We start from the raw sequence: 24,605 nt of genomic DNA, 5'->3' as shown, positions 1-24,605 counted from the left end.
AAAAAAGAAAAAAAATTATACATTTTTATTTTTATTTTTTATAATTTTATAAAAAGTTTCTCATGGGCACGAGATACATGTCTAAAAAAAAATAAAGAAATAAAATTATTAAAAAAAAAAAATCCCCCATGTCCCTTTAGGGGCTCCGTAAAATCCAAAATGCACAATAAACTTTTGAATGAGTCCTGGAGAAAAAATAAATAAATGAAAATAAAATAAAAAGTGCAGTTCCCCTTTATTGTACACTATTCCCGTGTGCAGCTTTCATTTTTTTAATGTGGCCCTCGATGGAGAAAGTTTGGACACCCCTGCTTCAAATCCAACGGAGCTCTTTTTTTTTAATTTATATTTTTTTAATTTTTTTTTAGAGCATGTCTAAAAATAAATACATTTTAAAAAATTCTAATTTTAAATTTGTTCTGAATGTGGCCCTCGATGGAGAAAGTTTGGATACCCCTGCTTCAAATCCAACGGAGCCCCTAAAGGGACATGGGGGGGAAAACATTTTTTTTTATAATTTATTATTTTTTAATTTTTTTTTAGACATGTATCTCGTGCGCACGAGAAAGTTTCTGGTGCGCAAGAACATGTCTAAAAAAATAAAAAAATAATACATTTTTATTTTTATTTTTTATAATTTTATAAAAAGTTTCTCGTGCGCACAAGATACATGTCTAAAAAAAATAAATAAATAAATAAATTCCCCCATGTCCCTTTAGGGGCTCCGTAAAATCCAAAATGCACAATAAACTTTTCAATGAGTCCTGGAGAAATAAATAAATAAATAAATAAAAAAAAATAAAAAGTGCAGTTCCCCTTTATTGTACACTATTCCCGTGTGCAGCTTTAATTTTTTCTGAATGTGGCCCTCGATGGAGAAAGTTTGGACACCCCTGCTTCAAATCCAACGGAGCCAACGGACATGGGGGGAAAACATTTTTTTTATAATTTATTATTTTTTTATTTTTTTATAGACATGTATCTCATGCGCACAAGAAACTTTCTCGTGCGCAAAAGCATGTCTAAAAAAAATTAATTTAAAAAAATTATTTAAAAAAAAAAATAATAATAATAATTTTATAAAAAGAAACTATCTCATGCACACGAGATACATGTCTAAAAAAAATAAATAAACAAAATTATATTAAAAAAAATTCCCCCATGTCCCTTTAGGGGCTTTGTAAAATCCAAAATGCACAATAAACTTTTCAATGAGTCCTGGAGAAAAAAAATAAAAAAAATAAAAGAAAACAAAAAGTGCAGTTCCCCTTTATTGTCCACTATTCCCCTGTGCAGCTTTAATTTTTTCTGAATGTGGCCCTCGATGGAGAAAGTTTGGACACCCCTGCTTCAAATCCAACGGAGCCCCTAAAGGGACATGGGGGGGAAAACATTTTTTTTTATAATTTATAATTTTTTTTTAGACATGTATCACGTGCGCACGAGATAGTTTCTCGTGCCCAAGAGCATGTCTAAAAAAAATAAATAAATAAAAATTATATATATATATATTTTTAAATAATTGTATAAAAAGAAACTATCTCGACACGACATACATGTCTAAAAAAAATTAAAAAAATAAAATTATTTAAAAAAAATTCCCCCATGTCCCTTTAGGGGCTCCGTAAAATCCAAAATGCACAATAAACTTTTCAATGAGTCCTGGAGAAAAAATAAAAAAATAAAAATAAAAATAAAAAGTGTAGTTCCCCTTTATTGTACACTATTCCCGTGTGCAGCTTTCATTTTTTCCGAATGTGGCCCTCGATGGAGAAAGTTTGGACACCCCTGCTTCAAATCCAACGGAGCCCCTAAAGGGACATGGGGGAAAACATTTTTTTTATACATGTATCTCGTGCAAGAGCATGTCTAAAAATAAATAAATAAATAAATACAAATATATATATATATTTTTTTAAATAATTTTATAAAAAGAAACTATCTCGTGCGCACGAGATACATGTCTAAAAAAAAAAAAAGAATTTTTTTAAAATACATTTTTATTTTTATTTTTTATAATTTTATATAATTTTATAAAATTTTATAAAATTGCGCACGAGATACATGTCTAAATAAAAAATAAATAAATAAATTATAAAAATAAAAAAAATACCCCATGTCCCTTTCGGGGCTCCGTAAAATCCAAAATGCACAATAAACTTTTCAATGAGTCCTGGAGAGAAAAATAAAAAATAAAAATAAAAATAAAAAGTGCAGTTCCCCTTTATTGTACACTATTCCCGTGTGCAGCTTTCATTTTTTCTGAATGTGGCCCTCGATGGAGAAAGTTTGGACACCCCTGCTTCAAATCCCTTTTTCATAATTTATAATTTTTTAATTTTTTTTTAGACATGTATCTCGTGCGCACGAGATAGTTTCTCGTGCAAGATAGTTTCTCATGCGCAAGAGCATGTCTAAAAATAAATAAATTAAAAAAATTCTAATATTTTTATTTTTATTTTTATAATTTTATAAAAATAAACTATCTCAAGCGCACAAGATACATGTCTAAAAAAAAAAAAAAAAATTACTATTTTTTTTTTTTTTTTTTTTTTTTAAATTTTATAAAAAGTTTCTCGTGCGCATGAGATACATGTCTAAAAAAAAAATAAAAAATAAAAATTATTTAAAAAAAAAAATCCCTTTAGGGGCTCCGTAAAATCCAAAATGCACAATAAATTTTTCAATGAGTCCTGGGGGGATATATATATATATATATAAATAAAAATAAAATTAAATAAATAAATACAAATAAAAAAAAGAGTAGAGATTGGGCTTTGTTGTGTGTTGTGCAATAAAGACAAGACAAAGTTGTATGAGCTGACATTCCTGGAATATTACAATTATTTTGCACAGCCAGATTAACTATCCATATACAAAAGTACAAAAAGTGAAAGAGTGTACAAAAAAATCTGAGAGAAAGTAACCGTCCAATCAGAAGTCAGTAAGAGTCCTGTTGCCAGGCAACAGCTGTGTAACCTGATGAGCAGTCATTAAGTTACACAACATTGAAAAAAACTCTTTAAAAACATTGTAGCATGTCCAAATGTTCAAATGATATCATTCCAGCGTCTTCTTCTCCCTCCTTACTTACACATGCTTGGTGAACAACGGCCGGCGAACATTTATTGATTATGAATTATTGATCAGGAAAGCCAACAGAGCCCGAGGGAGGAGGAAGCAACACACACGAGCAGGAAGTAGAAGGACACGGACGACGCCATGGAATAAAAGAAAAAAAAAAGGAATGTTTCTTTTTAACCGCCATCCTTAAGCCCCGCCCTCAAAGAGTCAGCAGGTATTCTTTGTGTGCGTGTGACCATTTCTACACTTGACAAAAGAAAAGTTGTCATTTTTTTTATTTTAGCCGGCAAAATGTCGCGACTAACAGAAGAGCAGCCGCCCACCGTTGCCGTGGAGACGGCGACGGCGCTCAAAAGGCAGGACCCGGTGTGCATCGTGTGCTTTGGCAGCTACGACCTGGCCAAGCGGTTGCCACGGCGACTGCACTGCGGCCACACCTTCTGCCAGGCGTGTCTGAAGAGGCTGGACACGGTCGTCAACGAGCAGGTGACCGTGACAACCGCCGCCATGTTCAGACAGGAAGTCATGACACCCCCCCCCCCTCCACCAGGTGTGGATCCCTTGTCCTCAGTGTCGCCAGAACACGCCGTGTCCTCGGGGGGGCGCGACAGGTCTGGACCTGGACTTGGCCTCCTTCCTGGCCATCAAGGCGCGGCAGGCGGTTGGCTCCTCCTCCTCCTCCTGGAGCGGCGAGGCGGAGCAGGCCAAGAAGGTGTGGTCAGAAAAGGAGGCGGGAGCGGAGGGCTGGCCACACGGCGGCCTGGCTGAGCCGCGCTTTCATCGGCACGCCAACTGCTGCACGCTGCTCTCCCATTGGCTGTGCCGCTGCCTGAGGCGGAGCTAATAAAAAAATAAGGGCGGTGACTAATTCTTTAACAGCTGGCTGACCTTTGACCCCGCCGCCGACAAGAGAAATGAAGAAGATAATCTTCTTTCATGAAATGAAATGAAAAATAAATGTAAAAATGTTTTACTTATTTATATAAATCTTTTTCACTTTCGCACACACTTTCCTACGTACTTTCGCTTGCACAAACTTTTGCACGTGCACACGCACGCACTTTCGTTCGCACCCATGCACTTTCACATACACTTTCGTACGTACGCACTTTCGCTTGCAAGCACTTTTGCACACACGCACTTTTGCACACACTTTTGCACGTACTTTCGTTCACACCCACATACTGATACATACTTTCACATACACTTTTGCACACATACACTTTTGCACGCACGCACTTACGCACACACTTTCGTACGTACGCACTTTCGCACGCACACACTTTTGCACATACTTTCGCTTGCAAGCACTTTTGCACACACGCACTTTTGCACATACTTTCGCTTGCACAAACTTTCGCACGCACTTTCACACGCACTTTCGTTCGCACCCATGCACTTTCACATACACTTTTGCACACATACGCACTTTCACACGCACACTTTTGCACATACTTTCGCTTGCAAGCACTTTTGCACACACGCACTTTTGCACATACTTCCACTTGCACAAACTTTCGCACGCGCACACGCACGCACTTTCACACGCACTTTCGTTCGCACCCATGCACTTTCACATACACTTTTGCACACATACATTTTTGCACGCACGCACTTTCGCACACACTTTTGTACGTACGCACTTTCGCACGCACACACTTTTGAACATACTTTCGCTTGCAAGCACTTTTGCACACACGCACTTTTGCACAAACTTTCGCACGCGCACACTTTCGCTCGCACCCATGCACTTTCACATACACTTTTGCACATATACACTTTTGCACGCACGCACTTTCGCACACACTTTCGTACGTACGTACTTTCGCACGCACACTTTTGCACATACTTTCGCTTGCAAGCACTTTTGCACACACACACTTTAGCACACACTTTTGCACATACTTTCACTTGCACAAACTTTCGCACGCGCACACGCACACACTTTCACACGCACTTTCGTTCGCACCCATGCACTTTTACATACACTTTTGCACACATACACTTTTGCACGCACGCACTTTCGCACACACTTTCGCACGCACACACTTTTGCACATACTTTCGCTTGCAAGCACTTTTGCACACACGCACTTTTGCACAAACATTCGCACGCGCACACACTTTCGCTCGCACCCATGCACTTTCACATACACTTTTGCACATATACACTTTTGCACGCACGCACTTTCGCACACACTTTCGTATGTACGCACCTTCGCACACACTTTTGCACATACTTTCGCTTGCACAAACGTTTGCACTTTCACATGCAGGCACTTTTGCACGCGCACGCACTTTTGCACACGCATGCACTTTCACATACACTTTTGCACATATACACTTTTGCACGCACGCACTTTCGCACACACTTTCGTATGTACGCACCTTCGCACACACTTTTTCACATACTTTCGCTTGCACAAACTTTTGCACTTTCACATGCAGGCACTTTTGCACGCGCACGCACTTTTGCACACGCATGCACTTTCACATACACTTTTGCACGCACGCACTTTTGCACGCACGCACTTTCGCACACTTTTGTACGTACGCACTTCCGCACGCACACACTTTCACACACATACACTTTTGCACACACGCACTTTCGCACACACTTTCGTACGTATGCACTTTCGCACGCACGCACTTTTGCACATACTTTTGCTTGCAAGTACAAAAGCACACACTTTTGTACGTACACACTTTCGCACGCACGCACTTTTGCACACACTTTCGCTTGCAAGCACTTTTGCACACACGCACTTTTGCACACACTTTTGCACGTACTTTCGCACACGCACGCACTTTCGCTTGCATTCACGCACTTTCACATACACTTTTGCACACTTATGCACGCACGCGCTTTCGCACCCACGTACTTTTGCTCGCACCAACGCACTTTCACATAAACCTTTGCACACATACACTTTCGCACATACGCACTTTCGCACGCACTTTTGCACATACTTTCGCTTGCACAAACTTTCGCACACGCACGCACTTTCGCCCGCACCAACGCACTTTCACATACACTCACTTTTGCACGCACACTCACACAGCAAATAGTTTCATTCCGGAGCGACACAATAAGCTCCTCCCCCTCATGAGTTCAACAGTCTAGTCAGCCAATCAGAGAGCACGGAGAATCTTCTTTTGACAAAAGGAAATTACAAATACATTTTGGATTTTTTAAACTTATTTATTAATATAAATCTTTGACTTTTTTGATAGGATTTCCAGTGGACATTCTCACTCACTCACTCACTCACTCACAGAGTAAAAAGTTCCATTCCGTAGCAAGACAATAAGCTCCTCCCCCTCATGAGTTCAACAGTCTCTCAGCCAATCAGAGAGCACCGAGCCCCTCCCCCACTCTGATCCTCTGCCCGGGCTGCACGCTGAAGGCGAAGGTTTTAGGCGCTTCGAAGAGGAGGACGATGGTGGAGCCCAGGTTGAACTCGCCCACCAGCTCCCCCCTCTGCAGGGGCAGCCCCTCCCTCGATAACATTTGGTTGCCCCCGGCGACGTAACTCTGGTCGTGAAAAGATCCTTTCCTGTAGCGAGGGGCGTTGGTCTGCAGCTCCTAGGCGGGGAAACATTTTGAAGCGGCTGACATCTTGTGGGTCACGTGACCCTCTCACCTGGTCGAAGTGGACGCGGATGGAGCCCACGTTGGTGGCGCCCACCGCCGTCAGGGAGAAGAAGCCGTGTCGCCATTGGCCCGTCAGCGCCACGCGCTCGTTAAGGCAGAAGAGCTCTTTGACCAAGCGAGCCACGCCCGGGTTGACGGACATCAACGAGCCTGGCGAGGACACGACGTCAGCTGGAAGACGGCAAACAACCCTCCCGGCGCGGGCTCACCTGGGAAGTGTCGCCGCAGCTCCACCCTCCAGTCCGTGGGCGAGTGGAAGCAGTGGTAGTCGCCCGGCGCCAGGTAGACCACCACGTGGAACAGCTCGCTGTCCGCACTGGTCAGGAGGCGGTCCCTGAAGGAGGAAGGCGTGGCGTCTACAGACACATCTACGGTCACTTCCACCCATCTCCAGTCTGCTCACATCACAGTGGGCGTGGTCTTACCGTTGCCCCGCCCTTCCTGCGGCCCCAGGAAGTTTTCCAGACTGTACGTGACGCCCTTGACTTGCTCCACCTCCGAGTTGTTGACGCGACCCAAATGTAGGATCCTGCCGTCGGCCGGAGACACCTGAGGGATGACGCAGGGGGCGGAGTCAAACCCCGCGCCTCTTTTTAAGAGGCGGACCATATTTGTGGACCTCAATGGTGAGATTTAACTTAAAGGGGAACATTATCACCAGACCTATGTAAGCGTCAATATATACCTTGATGTTGCAGAAAAAAAGACCATATATTTTTTTAACCGATTTCCGAACTCTAAATGGGTGAATTTTGGCGAATTAAACGCCTTTCTATTATTCGCTCTCGGAGTTGTGACGTCACATCAGGAAGCAATCCGCCATTTTCTCAAACACCGAGTCGAATCAGCTCTGTTATTTTCCGTTTTTTCGACTGTTTTCCGTACCTTGGAGACATCATGCCTCGTCGGTGTGTCGTCGGAGGGTGTAACAACACCAACAGGGACGGATTCAAGTTGCACCAGTGGCCCAAAGATGCGAAAATGGCAAGAAATTGGACGTTTGTTCCGCACACTTTACCGACGAAAGCTATGCTACGACAGAGATGGCAAGAATGTGTGGATATCCTGCGACAGTCAAAGCAGATGCATTTCCAACGATAAAGTCAAAGAAATCTGCCGCCAGACCCCCATTGAATCTGCCGGAGTGTGTGAGCTATTCAGGGACAAAGGACCTCGGTAGCACGGCAAGCAATGGCGGCAGTTTGCAGAGGTGGGTAGTAACGCGCTACATTTACTCCGTTACATCTACTTGAGTAACTTTTGGGATAAATTGTACTTCTAAGAGTAGTTTTAATGCAACATACTTTTACTTTTACTTGAGTATATTTATAGAGAAGAAACGCTACTTTTACTCCGCTACTTTTATCTACATTCAGCTCGCTACTCGCTACTAATTTTTATCGATCTGTTAATGCACGCTTTGTTTGTTTTGGTCTGTCAGACAGACCTTCAAAGTGCCTGCCTTACTGGTGACGTTTCACTCCGTTCCACCAATCAGATGCAGTCACTGGTGACCTTGGACCAATCAAACAGAGCCAGGTGGTCACATGACCTGACTTAAACAAGTTGAAAAACTTATTGGGGTGTTACCATTTAGTGGTCAATTGTACGGAATATGTACTGTACTGTGCAATCTACTAATAAAAGTTTCAATCAATCAATCAAAAGTGTGAAGGAAAAAAGATACTTTTTAATTTCCACCATACATCCCGTCCAAAGCCTAAAGACTGACCGCACATGAGGACGTTCCTGTCTTCACAATAAAAGTGCCGCTCCATCGCGCCTGCGCTTTCAAAACAAGAGTCTCCGAAAGCCAGCGCAAACAAGCTAGCAAGCTACGGAGTTTGACGCCAATATATTTCTTGTAAAGTGTATAAAAACGAATATGGAAGCTGGACAAATAAGATGCCAAAAACCCACCACTTTCATGTGGTATTAGACAGAAAGGAGGAACTTTTCTTCTCCTCCATTTAAAAACGTGGACGTTATCATCACTACTGTCTGATTACAATCAATGCAAGTCATCAGAATCAGGTAATACACCAACTTATATTCTTGTCTTCATGAAAGAAAGGAATCTATATGTTAAACATGCATGTATATTCATTAAAACACCTTTAACATGTAAACAAAAACAGCAAAATAAATACATATAAATAATCAACTGTATATATCAATGTATATGTATGTATGTATGTATGTATACAGGCACGTGCACACATAGGGCTCTATGGGTGCTTGAGCCCCTGCCCTTTTTTGCCTCGTCTTAAAAAGTGCCCTCTGCCTGTGTGTGTGTTTTTTTTTTTCGTTTTTTTTTTCTTTAAACAACATTAATAAATTCCTGTCAGGGATGTAAAAACAAAACAAAACAAAAAAAACAGCGGTACAAAAACTCCACATTTTCTTGTAATACCGGGTTGTTTGAGCGAATATAAATACATTTTGTGCCAAATAAATGTGTTTGCTATTATCCATATTAACGTGCAGTAATTACTACTACTGATTGTGCACTGATTTCACAGCATTTCATGGAAGCCCTGAATTTACATTGAGGAGCATATTTGGGCATGGGTGGCCTCCATCATCCAGCCCTCTACTGGCCCCTGGTCCATATTTTTGGCCCTGTATTGCGTTTCAGTTGTTTAGTCTGAGCATTAAGTGAGAAAGACCATAAGTTACAACTTGATGGTGTTTTCATCAAGTTAAGGGAATAAGGACAGATTTTCACATTGAAGTTTTTTTCCATTTGGGTATTTATTTTTGTATTTTTTTTTTTCAAAGTTCATGTTGCACTGTTCAATGTTCAATATTAAAGTGCTTATCTTTAACAATAAATAGCCTAATAATAAATCAGTGTTTTGTTGCTTTTCATGTCTTCCAAGCCTATGATAATGTGAATTAACTCATTATGACAATAATTTGTTGACACAAAATAAATGGCAATCACTTTTACCTACAAAGGACACACAGCTAAGTAGTTAGCTTCCTATTAGCAAATTAAATTTTACATTAATTTCCATATTGTGTAAAGGACCAAAAAAAAATGTCCTGCCCTTTTCTGACTTTGAGCCCCTGCCCCTCTATAATCATGTGCATGTCCCTGTATGTATATATATATATATATATATATATATATATATATATATATATATATATACACACATATATATATATATATATATATATATATATATATATACACATATATATATATATATATATATATATACACATATATATATATATATATATATATATATATATATATATATATATATATATATATATATATATATATATATATATATATATATATATGATATGTGTGTGTATGTTACTCATCAGTTACTCAGTACTTGAGTAGTTTTTTCACAACATACTTTTTACTTTTACTCAAGTAAATATTTGGGTGACTACTCCTTACTTTTACTTGAGTAATACATCTCTAAAGTAACAGTACTCTTACTTGAGTACAATTTCTGGCTACTCTACCCACCTCTGGCAGTTTGTCCCTGCAGACGAGCAAGCTAAACCCCCTGGATGTCTTGGCTCACACCGTCCCTTATGCCACCGAAGATGATCAAGAGAAGAATATCGACCCTAGCTTCCCTGGCCTGCTGACATGAGGGTATGTCTACAGAATATATTAATTGATGAAAATTGGGATGTCTGCACTCTCAAAGTGCATGTTGTTGCCAAATGTATTTCATATGCTGTAAACCTAGTTCATAGTTGTTAGTTTCCTTTAATGCCAAACAAACACATACCAATCGTTGGTTAGAAGGCGATCGCCGAATTCGTCCTCGCTTTCACCAGTGTCGTTTTCGTCAGTTTCGCTTGCATACGGTTCAAAACTAACGGTTCAAAAATAACGTTTTCTCCCGTGTCGCTGGCTGTCGTGTCGTTTTTGTCGGTTTCGCTTGCATGCGGTTCAAACCGATATGGCTCAATAGCTTCAGTTTCTTCTTCAATTTCGTTTTCGCTACCTGCCTCCACACTACAACCATCCGTTTCAATACATGCGTAATCTGTTGAATCGCTTAAGCCGCTGAAATCCGAGTCTGAATCCGAGCTAATGTCGCTATAGCTTGCTGTTCTATGCGCCATGTTTGTTTGTGTTGGCTTCACTATGTGACGTCACAGGAAAATGGACGGGTGTATATAACGATGGTTAAAATCAGGCACTTTGAAGCTTTTTTTTAGGGATATTGCGTGATGGGTAAAATTTTGAAAAAAACTTTGAAAAATATTATAGTTTTAACCATTCTGAAATTGTGATAATGTTCCCCTTTAAATTCCAAAATGCACAAAAGATGACAAATTTGATAAAAATGTTAAAAGATTACTTCTTTTTTTTTTTTAAGTAAAAATATTAATGAATCGAATTGTACTTTTTTCCTGATTTTTTTTGGTTTTCTTTCAATAATTTCTAAACTTAAAAAATTATGAAAAAAGTCAATTAAAATAACAATTTAACTCAAAAAAACCTCTCAAAATGCAATGAAAACCTGCTCATCCTCTTTTGAAATAAAAAAGGAAATTAAAATAAAAACAATAATAATAAGATACTTTTTTGACTTGTACTGTATGTACTTCTTTGCTCTTAATTGACTTACTTTTTTGCACTGCATTACAATTGTTCTTTTCTACATTAATGACTGTACTTAACAACATAATTAAGTCTTTATAATTAGCAACAAATGCCCATTAAAATGAGTTTAGTAACAGTAACATTACCTGAAAATAAATGTGTTTTTGGTTCATTAGCCTTTAACAACATGACAGTCGCCCAGGGGGCAGGGCCTGCGGCAGAAGGGGGAGGAGCTTAAAAAAGGACTTACCAAACACGAGGAGGAGCAGAGCGGGCGCACGGTGGGTTTGAGGCGTCGTCGGAAAAACTCTCCCAGATTCCTGTACTGATGCAAGTCCTCCACCGCTGCCTCCTATTGGACAGTAAATATTAGGCTTGTCTCCAAACCAAAATGTATTTCCATACTTTTCTAAATAAAGGGCACCACAAAAAAATGTCAATATTGGCTTTATTTTAACAAAACATCTTAGTGTACATGAATATATGTTTATTATTGCAAGTTTGTCCTTAAATAAAATAGTGAACATACTAGACCAGGGGTCGGCAACCCATGCATGCGGCTCTTTAGCGCCGCCCTAGTGGCTCTCTGGAGCTTTTTCAAAAATGTATGAAAAATGGAAAAAGATGAGGGGGGAAAAAAATCTATTTTTAGTGTTAATATGGTTTCTGTAGGAGGACAAACATGACAAAAAACTCCTTTTTTTTTTTAACTTTAGAAAGTTACATGGTTGAAAACGATAATGATGCCAAAAAACATAAAAAAAGATGGGAAGTCCTCAAAGGCTTATGTTGAAAGTGTAATTATTTATAGATTATATGCTATCTGTTGTTGTATTCCCTAACTTTTAGTGACCTGAACATAAGCTGGACTGTACATCCTTTTTTTGTTTTTGTTTTTAAAATGTAATTTTGTTTATAGATTATATGCAATCTGTTGTGTTCCCAAATTTTCTGTTTTTTTATTTTTTATTTATTTATTTATTTTTCTCAGTGTACATGAATGAAGGTGTGTGTTGCTGGACCCGACTTGGACATTATCTGGACTGGACCTGGTTTAAAAAAAAAAAAAAAAAAAAAAACTTTAAACGAAGCTAATTTAATTTACAACCAGGTCTGGTGAAGATAAGGTCTTTTCTTTCCTTTTTTATTTATTTATTTATTTATTTTATTTTTATTTTTTTATAGATAAGATAAATAAATATTTTCTTGGATAAAAAGGAGAGTAAACAATATAAAAATAATTACATAAGGGAGAAAAAAGAAAGAAAAAATAGTAATTAAATGAAAATGTTTTAGTGGACCAGCAGCACAAACAATCAAGTGTGCTTCAGGGACTGTGTTGTGTCCCTTGCAGAAATGTTGTCCATGTTGTGGAAACCAGAGTATTGTTGGCAGAAAGAAACAACCCCTTTTGTGTGAGTGGGTGTGTGTGAGTGTGAATAGGGGAGGGAGGGTTTTTTTTCTGGGTTGATGCACTAGTTGAAAGTGTATCGTGTGTTTTTTTTCTATGTTGATTTAATAAAAAATAAATAAATAAATAAAATAAAAATAAAAATAAAAAAAACTCCCTAATTGTTATAAAGCATACTGTTTATATTAAACATGCTTCACTGATTCGAGTATTTGGCGAGCGCCGTTTTGTCCTACTCATTTTGGCGGTCCTTGAACTCACCGTAGTTTGTTTACATGTATAACTTTCTAGGACGTGTTTTATGCCACTTCTTTTTCTGTCTCATTTCGTCCACCAAACTTTTAACGTTGTGTATGAAAGGTGAGTTTTGTTGATGTTATTGACTTGTGTGGAGTGCTAATCAGACATATTTGGTCACTGCATGACTGCAAACTAATCGATGCTAACATGCTATTTGGGCTAGCTATATGTACATATTGCATCATGCCTAATTTGTAGCTATATTTGAGGTCATTTAGTTTCCTTTAAGTCCTCTTAATTCAATTTATATCTCATGACACACTATCTGTATGTAATATGGCTTTTAATTTTTTGCGGCTCCAGACAGATTTGTTTTTGTATTTTTGGTCCTATATGGCTCTTTCAACATTTTGGGTTGCCGACCCCTGCACTAGACAACTTGTCTTTTAGTAGTAAGTAAACAAACAAAGGCTCCTAATTAGTCTGCTGACATATGCAGTAACATATTGTGTCATTTATACACCTAATATTTTGTCAACATTATGAGGGACAAACTGTAAAAAATGATTATTAATCTACTTGTTCATTTACTGTTAATATCTGCTAATGTTCTGTTTCAACATGTTCTATCTACACTTCTGTTCAAATTCAATAATCACTTATTCTTCTCTTCTTTAATACTTTACATTAGTTTTGGATGATACCACACATTTGTGTATCAATCCGATACCAAGTAGTTACAGGATCATACATTGGTCCTATTCAAAGTACTCATGTGTCCAGGGACGTATTTCCTGACTTTATAAACATAATATGAATTTTAAAAAGGAAAAAGGATTTTGTGACAATAAAAAATATCGATGTAATCATATTAGTATCGACTAGATTGTACTTGGTATCGTTACAGTAGATCCACCCATGGCATTTGTTTACATTCAGGACTGCTATTGTATCTTCCTACGGTGTGTAGTGAAGCATGTTTAGCTATTCCTCGTCCTGCAGTGACAAAGTGAGTTACTTGTAAGTAACTCACTTTATTTGTCGCCATGGAGACGAGGATTAGTGATTTAGAAGTAGCTAAAACACTGGTGGATGTTAGCCATTAGTCATGTCTTAAAGCACCGTTTCAGTGTTATAACTTCACCTTTATCTTTACTTTTTAGGCCAAAATGCGTCCATTCTCCCTTTTCTGTCTACACGCTGTGTCTGCTTGTAAGTACTCTGTGATTGTGCGCTGCCGAACATGCTCCTCTGCGCCTAAAACCAGCAATCTTAAAGTTAAAGTGCCAGTGATAGTCACACACACACACTAGGTGTGGTGAAATGTGTCCTCTGCATTTGACCCATCCCCTTGTTCACTCCCTGGGAGGTGAGGGGAGCAGTGAGCAGCAGAGGTGGCCACGCCCGGAAATCATTTTTGGGTGATTTAACCCCCAATTCCAACTCTTGATGCTGAGTGCCAAGCAGGGAGGTAATGGCTCCCATTTTTATAGTCTTTGGTATGACTTGGCCGGGGTTTGAACCCACAACCTACCCATCTCAGGGCGGACACTCTAACCACTAGGTCATGCCCATTAAAAAAAAAAAAGGGGTACTTTTCAAACAGAGTATAGTATTGTTTTTGATTAATTAGTACCGCAATACTACTATACTAGTACCGGTATACCAGGGGTGCTCACACTTTTTCTGCAGGCGAGCTACTTTTCAATTGATCAAGTCGTGGGGATCTACCTCATTCATATATATAATTTACATTTACTTATTTATGAAATATATGTTTTTGTTAACAAGTTAAAGGTGTTTAATGATAATACAGGCATGTTTAACACATATAGTTAATATTGTTAATAAATTAAAGGTGTTTAATGATAATACAGGCATGTTTAACACATATAGTTAATATTGTTAATAAATTAAAGGTGTTTAATGATAATGCAATCATGTTTAACACATAGTTAATATTGTTAATAAATTAAAGGTGTTTAATGATAATACAAGAATGTTTAATACATATAGTTAATATTGTTAACAAGTTAAAGGTGTTTAAAGATAATGCAAGCATGTTTAATACATATAGTTAATATTGTTAACAAGTTAAAGGTGTTTAATGATAATGCAAGCATGTTTAACACATATAGTTAATATTGTTAATACATTAAAGGTGTTTAATGATAATACAAGAATGTTTAATACATATAGTTAATATTGTTAACAAGTTAAAGGTGTTTAAAGATAATGCAAGCATGTTTAATACATATAGTTAATATTGTTAACAAGTTAAAGGTGTTTAATGATAATACAAGCATGTTTAATACATATAGTTAATATTATTAATAAGTTAAAGGTGTTTAAAGATAATACAAGCATGTTTAACACATATAGTTAATATTGTTAATAAGTTAAAGGTGTTTAAAGATAATGCAAGCATGTTTAACACATATAGTTAATATTGTTAACAAGTTAAGGTGTTTAAAGATAATACAGGCATGTTTAACACATATAGATTCCTTTCTTTCATGAAGACAAGAATATAAGTTGCCTGATTCTGATGACTTGCATTGATTGGAATCAGACAGTAGTGCTGATAATGTCCGCATTTTCGAATGGAGGAGAAAAAAAGTCCTCCTTTCTGTCCAATACCACATGAAAATGGTTGGTTTTTGACATCTTATTTGTCCAGCTTCCGTACTCCTTTGTATACACTTTACAAGAAATACATTGTCAGCAAACTCCGTAGCTTGCTAGCTTGTGCACGCCAGCTTTTTGAGACTCTTATTTTGTTAGCGCAACTGTGCAACTGTGCAGTCGGTCTTTGGAGTTTTGACGACAGGTACGGCGCCAGAGTCTGTTGAAATAAAAAGTGTTTCTCGCCAACCAGTCGGTAATTTTAATGAGCTGGCAGCAGCCAGCGTCATCTCAGAAGACCCTCGGGTGCCGTGAATGTCAATCAAGTGACGAAAGTGACGTCATAGTGAAGATTTATGATCGCTCATTTTTAGGACTATTTTTTTAATGCCTGGCTGGTGATCGACTGACACACCCTCCGAGATCGACCGGTAGCTCGCGATCGACGTAATGAGCACCCCTGCGGTATACCATACAACCCAAGTACATACATATATACATAAATATTCTTATTTTTTTACTTCCATCCATCCATTTTCTACCGCTTGTCCCTTTTGGAGTCGCGGGGGGTGCTGGAGCCTATCTCAGCTGCATTGGGGCGGAAGGCGAGGTACACCCTGGACAAGTCGCCACCTCATCGCAGGGCCAACACAGATAGACAGACAACATTCATAATAATACATATTCCTAATATATACCTTTATATATATATATATATAACAACATTTATATGGGTATTTAGAAAATATTCATATTATATCAGTAGTGGTATTGGTATAATGATTGACAGGTGAAGTAGTAGGTGGTATAAAGTACATTTAAAAGTGAGAAGAAGGAAACAGGAAGTGATTGAGTGAGGTGATTTCACAATAAAAGAAGCAAATATCTTTCTTCAATCAAATGTTGATCAAAAATGTAAATCCTTCCTCTATGCCAGTGTTTTTCAACCTTTTTTGAGCCAAGGCACATTTTTTGCGTTGAAAAAATCCGGAGGAACACCACCAGCAGAAATCATAAACTCAGTTGACAGTAAAAAGTCGTTGTCACAATTGTTGGATACGACTTTAAAGCATAACCAAGCATGCATCACTATAGCTCTTGTCTCAAAGTAGGTGTACTGTCACCACCTGTCACATCACACACTGACTTATTTGGACTTTTTTGCTGTTTTCCTGTGTGTAGTGTTTTACTTCTTGTCTTGCGCTCCTATTTTGGTGGCTTTTTCTCTTATTTTGGTATTTTCCTGTAGCAGTTTCATGTCTTCCTTTGAGCGATATTTCCCGCATCTACTTTGTTTTAGCAATCAAGAATATTTCAGTTGTTTTTAATCCTTCTTTGTGGAGACATTGTTGACAGTCATGTCATGTTCGGATGTACATTGTGGACGCCGTCTTTGCTCCACAGTAAGTCTTTGCTGTCGTCCAGCATTCTGTTTTTGTTTACTTTGTAGCCAAGAATATTTCAGTTGTTTTAATTCCTTCTTTGTGGGGACATTGTTGATAGTCATGTCATGTTCGGATGTACATTGTGGACGCCGTCTTTGCTCCGCAGTAAGTCTTTGCTGTCGTCCAGCATTCTGTTTTTGTTTACTTTGTAGCCAGTTCAGTTTTACTTTCGTTCTGCATAGCCTTCCCTAAGCTTCAATGCCTTTTTTTTAGCGGCACTCACCTTTTGTTTATTTTTGGTTTAAGCATAAGACACCTTTTTACCTGCCTTTACAAAGCAATTAGCTACCGGCTGCCACCTACTGATATGGAAGAGTATTACACGGTTACTCTGAGCTCTGGACAGCACCGACACTCAACAACAACACATCATTTGCAGACTATAATAACTGGTTTGCAAATATGTGTAATTAGATAATCTCCCATGGCACACCAGACTGTATCTCACGGCACACTAGTGTGCCGCGGCACAGTGGTTGAAAAACACTGCTCTTTGCTGTGCGTGTTTACCTGCATGTTCACCCCAAACGTCCAGATGTAGAGCGAGTAGACGGGTTTGCGCAGCCACGTTGGAAGCTCCACCCCATTCACTCGACCCCACGCCCGAGACAAGAGACGCGTGGGGAAGGAGCGGTAGAGCGCCACCTGTGGAGATGACACAAAACTGCAGCATCACAAAAGTGGACGGTGGCGACGGGGAGCGGTCAGGGAGGGACTTGTGGTTATCGTCCAATCGGAGTGGAGCTCTCTCACCCTCTTGGCCAGCGGCTGTAGCGCGCTGGCAGACAGGAAGTACCAGATGAACGCGATTGGCCAGCGACGCCAGGAGGCGGAGCCGCGCAGTCCCGCTCTGAGCACGCTCAGACGCTGAAGAGCCAAGTGTGGCAGCTGCAGTCTGATCGAAGCATTTGATGAAGAGGAGGAGGAGGGCATGGCAATCTAACAGTTAGCATGTGTCAGGTACCACTAGGGATGATGTTTGATAAGAAATGATCGAGTTCGAGCCCATTATCAAATCCTCTTATCGACCCGATTCCTTATCGATTCTCTTATCGAATCCAGATAGGTTGTTGTATATGGGAAAAAAACACAATATTTGGTTTAACAAAAGCTCACTTTTATTTTATAAGAAAAAAATTAAATTACCGGTAAATAAATAAATAAATAAATATTGACTGTTACCCCCCTAAAAAAAAAATAAAAAAAATATTGACTGTTGTTACCCAAAGTATATTAAGTGGGATTTTTCAGAAAAACAAATATATACAGTAACACAAAAACAACCTGTCTCTGTGATCACTATAGGTGTATAAATAATAATATAGTGATAAATAAAATCAGTCCCTTGGGCACAAAACTGAAAGTAATACAGCTCTCCAAAAAGTGCACTTCTACTGCTATTGGAACATACTAACTACACACACAGGCAGACAGCTAACAAACAATCCAAGACGTCTAATAAAGTTCCAAAGCTTTGGAAATATTGACTGTTACCCCCCTAAAAAAAAAAAAAAAAAAAAAAAAAAAATATTGACTGTTGTTACCCAAAGTATATTAAGTGGGATTTTTCAGAAAAACAAATATATACAGTAACACAAAAACAACCTGTCTCCGTCATCACTATAGGTGTATAAATAATAATATAGTGTTAAATAAAATCAGTCCCTTGGGCACAAAAGTGAAAATAATACAGCTCTCCAAAAAGTGCACTTCTACTGCTATTGGAACATACTAACTACACACACAGGCAACAAACAATAGTAACAAACAATCCAAGACGTCTAATAAAGTTCCAAAGCAGATTAATCCATTTAGGCTCTTTATTGTTGTTGATCTTGCTTTGTCTTTTCCTATCTTTACTTTTGTCTTGCACTGGACTGTTATTTGTTTGTTTTTTTAAACTGAAATACACACAATGACAAATGTATAAGCTATGTGATTCAATTAACATACTGAAATGTAATACACAATATGTAAATATTAGCTTCACACAAATATACAGTACTATCATCAAACAAATACTTCTGAGTGTTGAAACTATTTCGATGGTGGAAATACACGACTGGCAGCCATTTTAAGTCCTCAAAACATCCATTGCACAAAAATCGTTTTTCAATAAACATCTTAGTATCAAACTGAACCACTTTCCACTTTAATACTGAGTTACATAAACAAGTTAAACCGTTTACTTACAGACTTATCATTTCCAAGGCTTGTAAGAGCTAACACAACTTGTCTACTTCTCAATTGTCTCATCAACTGAACAGACGTCGCCAACCCGGAAGTGCCCAAACTAATGACGCGTAGTATTTTCCTATCGCCACAAGGTGTCAGTAAGAGTAAATGGGCATAACATTGCCAACCCACAGGGCATTTCCTGTGGGAAGGGATTTGTTCCCAAGGATTCCAATAAAGAACCAACTGGCCTCGATAACGGGAACCGGTTCTCAAAAAGGGATTTGAGTCCATGGAATGGGTTCTTTTCTTATCGAACAACCGGGAGAACCGGGTTTGAACATCATCCCTAGGTACCACGTTACACCACTTTGAGGTGCACGGTCGCAAAATTGGCTGTCAAAGTCAACTGTTAGCATGTGTCAAGTAATTATATGACTCTGTGGTGTATACCTTTAACATTTGCTTTAAAAAGCTGATAACAGCATGCTAACATTCACATGCTACCATGAGAAAAGTTAGTTAACGAGTAGTTGAGCAGAAATGGCCATTATCTACGATTTTTAGGGTAATATGTTAGAAAATAGCAAAAACGCTAGTAAAGACAACATTAACTTGCTACTGTGCTACCACAAGAGGGCGATACTGGCGATATTTGTCATCAGCCCAGGCCTGTGGAGTGATACTTCATGGCTCTGTGTGTGTGTCATTTTAAGAAAACAATCTTGCAAACGATGAACGTGAAGCAATAAGGTAATTTCCTGTTTACCATTTGGCTCGTTGACCAGAGCTACGAGTTACCTCATCCTTTCTGCACAGCTATTCGTTAAAAAAAATATATATATATATATTTTCTAACTATTAATCCTATTTGCAGGTCGAATGTAACAACTTGTATGATCCGACAAACGGCGGATGACCATTATGAAACACCAACGCGGTAACAGTGCAGTGTCAATACAGGTAGTGAGTGTGCCATACACTCACTGAGGCCTCATTGACTACGTGGCATGGAGTCGATGAGTTTCTGGCACTGCTCAGGTGTTATGAGAGCCCAGGTTGCTCTGATAGTGGCCTTCAACTCTTCTGCGTTTTTGGGTCTGGCATTCTGCATCTTCCTTTTCACAATACCCCACAGATTTTCTATGGGGCTAAGGTCAGGGGAGTTGGCGGGCCAATTTAGAACAGAAATACCATGGTCCGTAAACCAGGCACGGGTAGATTTTGCGCTGTGTGCAGGCGCCAAGTCCTGTTGGAACTTGGCAAAAAATGATAGTGTGAATGTCCAAGGTGAGTGGAATATGTTGAAGGTGGAATGGTTGAAATGTGTTGAAAAATGTGGAAGGAGTAGTCGCCAGAAAAAAGGGTGGAAATAGGGCTTTGGAGAACCAGGAATCCGGGAAGATCATGGAATTTTTTTGAACTTGGAAAAGGGTACTTTGAATTTCCAGGATGGTGGAATGGTTTGAATCGGGTGGAAATTTGGTGCAAATTAATTTTGAATGGGGAAAAATGTCCTGGAAAACCTGGAATTCCGGGAAATCTGGGAGTTTAAGCAGTGATGGCCAGACTTATGGGTTACTTTGGTGAAGTTTGGTGTATTTAGCCAAATTATTAGCAATATTTATATTATTCATTTTTGTTTGTAAAGAAATGTGATTTTTTTCTTTTTTTGCCTAAAATGTCCTGGAAATTGCTAATAAATGAAATTGGTTAAAATACAATAGAAATGCTTTATTTAATAAAATCTAAACTGGATGATACATTGATTATTGACATTGCACAAGTCCCTAGAACGTAATGTTTTATGACATGGGTTATTTTTAGTCTTTAAAAATGACAATTATGTGTAGTATTATGACATGGATTATTGTTAGTCTTTAAAAATGACTATTATGTGTAGTTTTATGACATGGATTATTAGTTTTTAAAAATGACAATTGTGTAGTTTTATGACATGGGTTATTTTTAGTCTTTAAAAATGACAATTATGTGTAGTTTTATGACATGGATTATTATTAGTTTTTAAAAATGACTAGTGTAGTTTTATGACATGGATTATTAGTTTTTAAAGATGACAATTGTGTAGTTTTATGACGGATTATTTTTAGTCTTTAAAAATTACTATTATGTGTAGTTTTATGACATGGGTTATTTTTAGTCTTTAAAAATGACAATTATGTGTAGTTTTATGACATGGATTATTATTAGTTTTTAAAAATGACTAGTGTAGTTTTATGACATGGATTATTAGTTTTTAAAGATGACAATTGTGTAGTTTTATGACATGGATTATTTTTAGTCTTTAAAAATGACAATTATGTGTAGTTTTATGACATGGATTATTATTAGTTTTTAAAAATGACTAGTGTAGTTTTATGACATGGATTATTAGTTTTTAAAAATGACAATTGTGTAGTTTTATGACATGGGTTATTTTTAGTCTTTAAAAATGACAATTATGTGTAGTTTTATGACATGGATTATTATTAGTTTTTAAAAATGACTAGTGTAGTTTTATGACATGGATTATTAGTTTTTAAAGATGACAATTGTGTAGTTTTATGACATGGATTATTTTTAGTCTTTAAAAATTACTTGTGTAGTTTAATGACATGGATTATTTTTAGTCTTTAAAAATTACTATTATGTGTAGTTTTATGACATGGATTATTATTAGTTTTTAAAAATGACTAGTGTAGTTTTATGACATGGATTATTAGTTTTTAAAGATGACAATTGTGTAGTTTTATGACATGGATTATTTTTAGTCTTTAAAAATGACAATTATGTGTAGTTTTATGACATGGATTATTATTAGTTTTTAAAAATGACTAGTGTAGTTTTATGACATGGATTATTAGTTTTTAAAAATGACAATTGTGTAGTTTTATGACATGGGTTATTTTTAGTCTTTAAAAATGACAATTATGTGTAGTTTTATGACATGGATTATTATTAGTTTTTAAAAATGACTAGTGTAGTTTTATGACATGGATTATTAGTTTTTAAAGATGACAATTGTGTAGTTTTATGACATGGATTATTTTTAGTCTTTAAAAATTACTATTATGTGTAGTTTTATGACATGGATTATTTTTGGTCTTTAAAAATTACTATTATGTGTAGTTTTATGACATGGATTATTATTAGTTTTTAAAAATGACTAGTGTAGTTTTATGACATGGATTATTAGTTTTTAAAGATGACAATTGTGTAGTTTTATGACATGGATTATTTTTAGTCTTTAAAAATGACAATTATGTGTAGTTTTATGACATGGATTATTATTAGTTTTTAAAAATGACTAGTGTAGTTTTATGACATGGATTATTAGTTTTTAAAAATGACAATTGTGTAGTTTTATGACATGGGTTATTTTTAGTCTTTAAAAATGACAATTATGTGTAGTTTTATGACATGGATTATTATTAGTTTTTAAAAATGACTAGTGTAGTTTTATGACATGGATTATTAGTTTTTAAAGATGACAATTGTGTAGTTTTATGACATGGATTATTTTTAGTCTTTAAAAATTACTATTATGTGTAGTTTTATGACATGGATTATTTTTGGTCTTTAAAAATTACTATTATGTGTAGTTTTATGACATGGATTATTTTTAGTCTTTAAAAATGACTAGTTTTATGACATGGATTATGTTTAGTCTTTAAAAATGACAATTACGTGTGGTTTTATGGCATGGATTATTCCTGATGATTATTCCTGTTCAGGAATCATCCTTTCTGCACAGCTATTCGTTAAAAAAAATAAAATAAAAAAATATATATATATATATATATTTTCTAACTATTAATCCTATTTGCAGGTCGAATGTAACAACTTGTATGATCCGACAAACGGCGGATGACCATTATGAAACACCAACGCGGTAACAGTGCAGTGTCAATACAGGTAGTGAGTGTGCCATACACTCACTGAGGCGTCATTGACTACTTAGTCATTGTAAAAAGGAACTTTACTGCCAGACAGAATCAGTCACTCGCCATTCATGCTTAAATCATCACCCTGCCGTTCTAAAGCCAACACTGAGCTGGCGTGTGTGTGTGTGTGTGTGTGTGTGTGTGTGTGTGTGTGTGTGTGTGTGTGTGCTAAGTGGGTAGCAGGTTAGTAGAGGATCAAGTGGAATTAGATGCTAAGATGTTGTAGAATCGCTGACACGTACACGGTTAGTGTGCATTTATTTGTTATCGTTTTTGTCATTTATTATGATTTAGCTCCGTCCCTCACCTCAATCTTGCAGCTGCTCTCCTCACCCTTCCTCCTCCTCCTCCTCCTCCTCCTCCCCCATCTCCCCGTCGCCTCACCCGCCGCAGCAGGTCACGCCGGCGACATTTTCCGTGGCGGGCCCCACAGGACGTCCTGCTAACCATTGTCCAAAACCCCACAGGACCGGGCGACACTTTCGAGTGACTAAACCCTACACGGCCCACCCACTTTCAGCCTCCCCTAGACTCCGCCTCCTGGTGAGAGGGGCGTGACCAACATGGCCTTACCTCTGTGGGAGTGGCCAGAGCGCCATCCTCCTGGTTTTTCCTCTTGTAATGCTGGTAACCAAGGTAACCGCCGCCTGTGGCCACCAGGACAGGGAGGGGCCGGGGCCGGATAAGGAAGCCACGACCTGGCGGGGGGGAGAGAGCGGACTGGCTACCGAGTGTGTGACATTGTTGATCAAATCAAGGAGACAAAAACTTACTGGTGTTTAGGAAGCGTCGCTGGCAGAAAGTCACGGGGCCAAATCTGAAACAAACTTTAGCTTTAGATAAACCTTACAATACACAGTACAGGCCAAACGTTGGCTGTCTTTGATCCTACCAATCAAAAGGCTTGTAAAACTCCACTGTGTAGGATGGGAAGCGACATGAAGGTGTCGGTTTCTTTCTTCTATTGCAATCCACAGGACGATTTTGTCTTGACCCGAGATCGACAAAGCGGAGAGGAAGCAGGGCCTGACTCCCCTCCAGGCACCTTTTCTTTGAACTGTTTTGTGACCAAAGGCAGCGGCTGTTTACGACCCCCCTTCCTTTAGAAACAGCTGTTGCCATGTAGTCAGGGAAAGTCCAAATAAAAGAGGAGGCGTACAATCTTTCGTCAGAGCGTGGTGGGACTGCACGAAGAGTACGCTTCTCCTCAATTGAGCCAAATTGAATTCTGTCTCTGTCATGTCTGTGTAATCATGTTTTGTTTTGTTTAGTTACTGGACTCTTTAGTTTCTGGCTTTTCACTCCCTTGTCTTGTTTCCATGGTTACCCATTAGTTTCACCTGTTCCACGTTTGGACTCATTGTGCACTCTTGTTTGTCACCATAGCAACCCATTAGTTTTCACCTGCCCTCACGACTCACGCACCTGTCTTTAAT

At 38.0% G+C, this 24,605-nt stretch overlaps 2 protein-coding genes across 2 annotated transcripts; one reads left to right on the top strand and one right to left on the bottom strand.

Moving 5' to 3' along the window:
• The first annotated feature begins 2,812 nt into the window (after positions 1 to 2,812).
• rnf224 (ring finger protein 224) lies at positions 2,813 to 3,928 on the top strand. Its single transcript, XM_061926671.1, has 2 exons — positions 2,813 to 3,570; positions 3,635 to 3,928. Exons 1-2 carry the CDS (start codon positions 3,376 to 3,378, stop codon positions 3,926 to 3,928), a joined length of 489 nt encoding a protein of 162 aa, XP_061782655.1. The 5' UTR covers positions 2,813 to 3,375.
• A 2,336-nt stretch (positions 3,929 to 6,264) lies between these two features.
• On the bottom strand, positions 6,265 to 23,697 carry pisd (phosphatidylserine decarboxylase). The gene is made up of 8 exons (XM_061926777.2): positions 23,477 to 23,697; positions 17,804 to 17,945; positions 17,561 to 17,695; positions 11,580 to 11,681; positions 7,164 to 7,287; positions 6,948 to 7,094; positions 6,728 to 6,888; positions 6,265 to 6,669 (listed from the first exon to the last, which is right to left on the bottom strand). Exons 1-8 carry the CDS (start codon positions 23,617 to 23,619, stop codon positions 6,433 to 6,435), a joined length of 1,191 nt encoding a protein of 396 aa, XP_061782761.1. The 5' UTR covers positions 23,620 to 23,697; the 3' UTR covers positions 6,265 to 6,432.
• Between the last annotated feature and the right edge of the window lie 908 nt (positions 23,698 to 24,605).

The sequence above is a fragment of the Nerophis lumbriciformis genome, linkage group LG32 (assembly GCF_033978685.3).
Source record: "Nerophis lumbriciformis linkage group LG32, RoL_Nlum_v2.1, whole genome shotgun sequence".
NCBI classification, from domain to species: domain Eukaryota; kingdom Metazoa; phylum Chordata; class Actinopteri; order Syngnathiformes; family Syngnathidae; genus Nerophis; species Nerophis lumbriciformis.
Note: the sequence above shows the minus strand (reverse complement) of the source record. Positions and strands in the feature narration are given on the sequence as shown.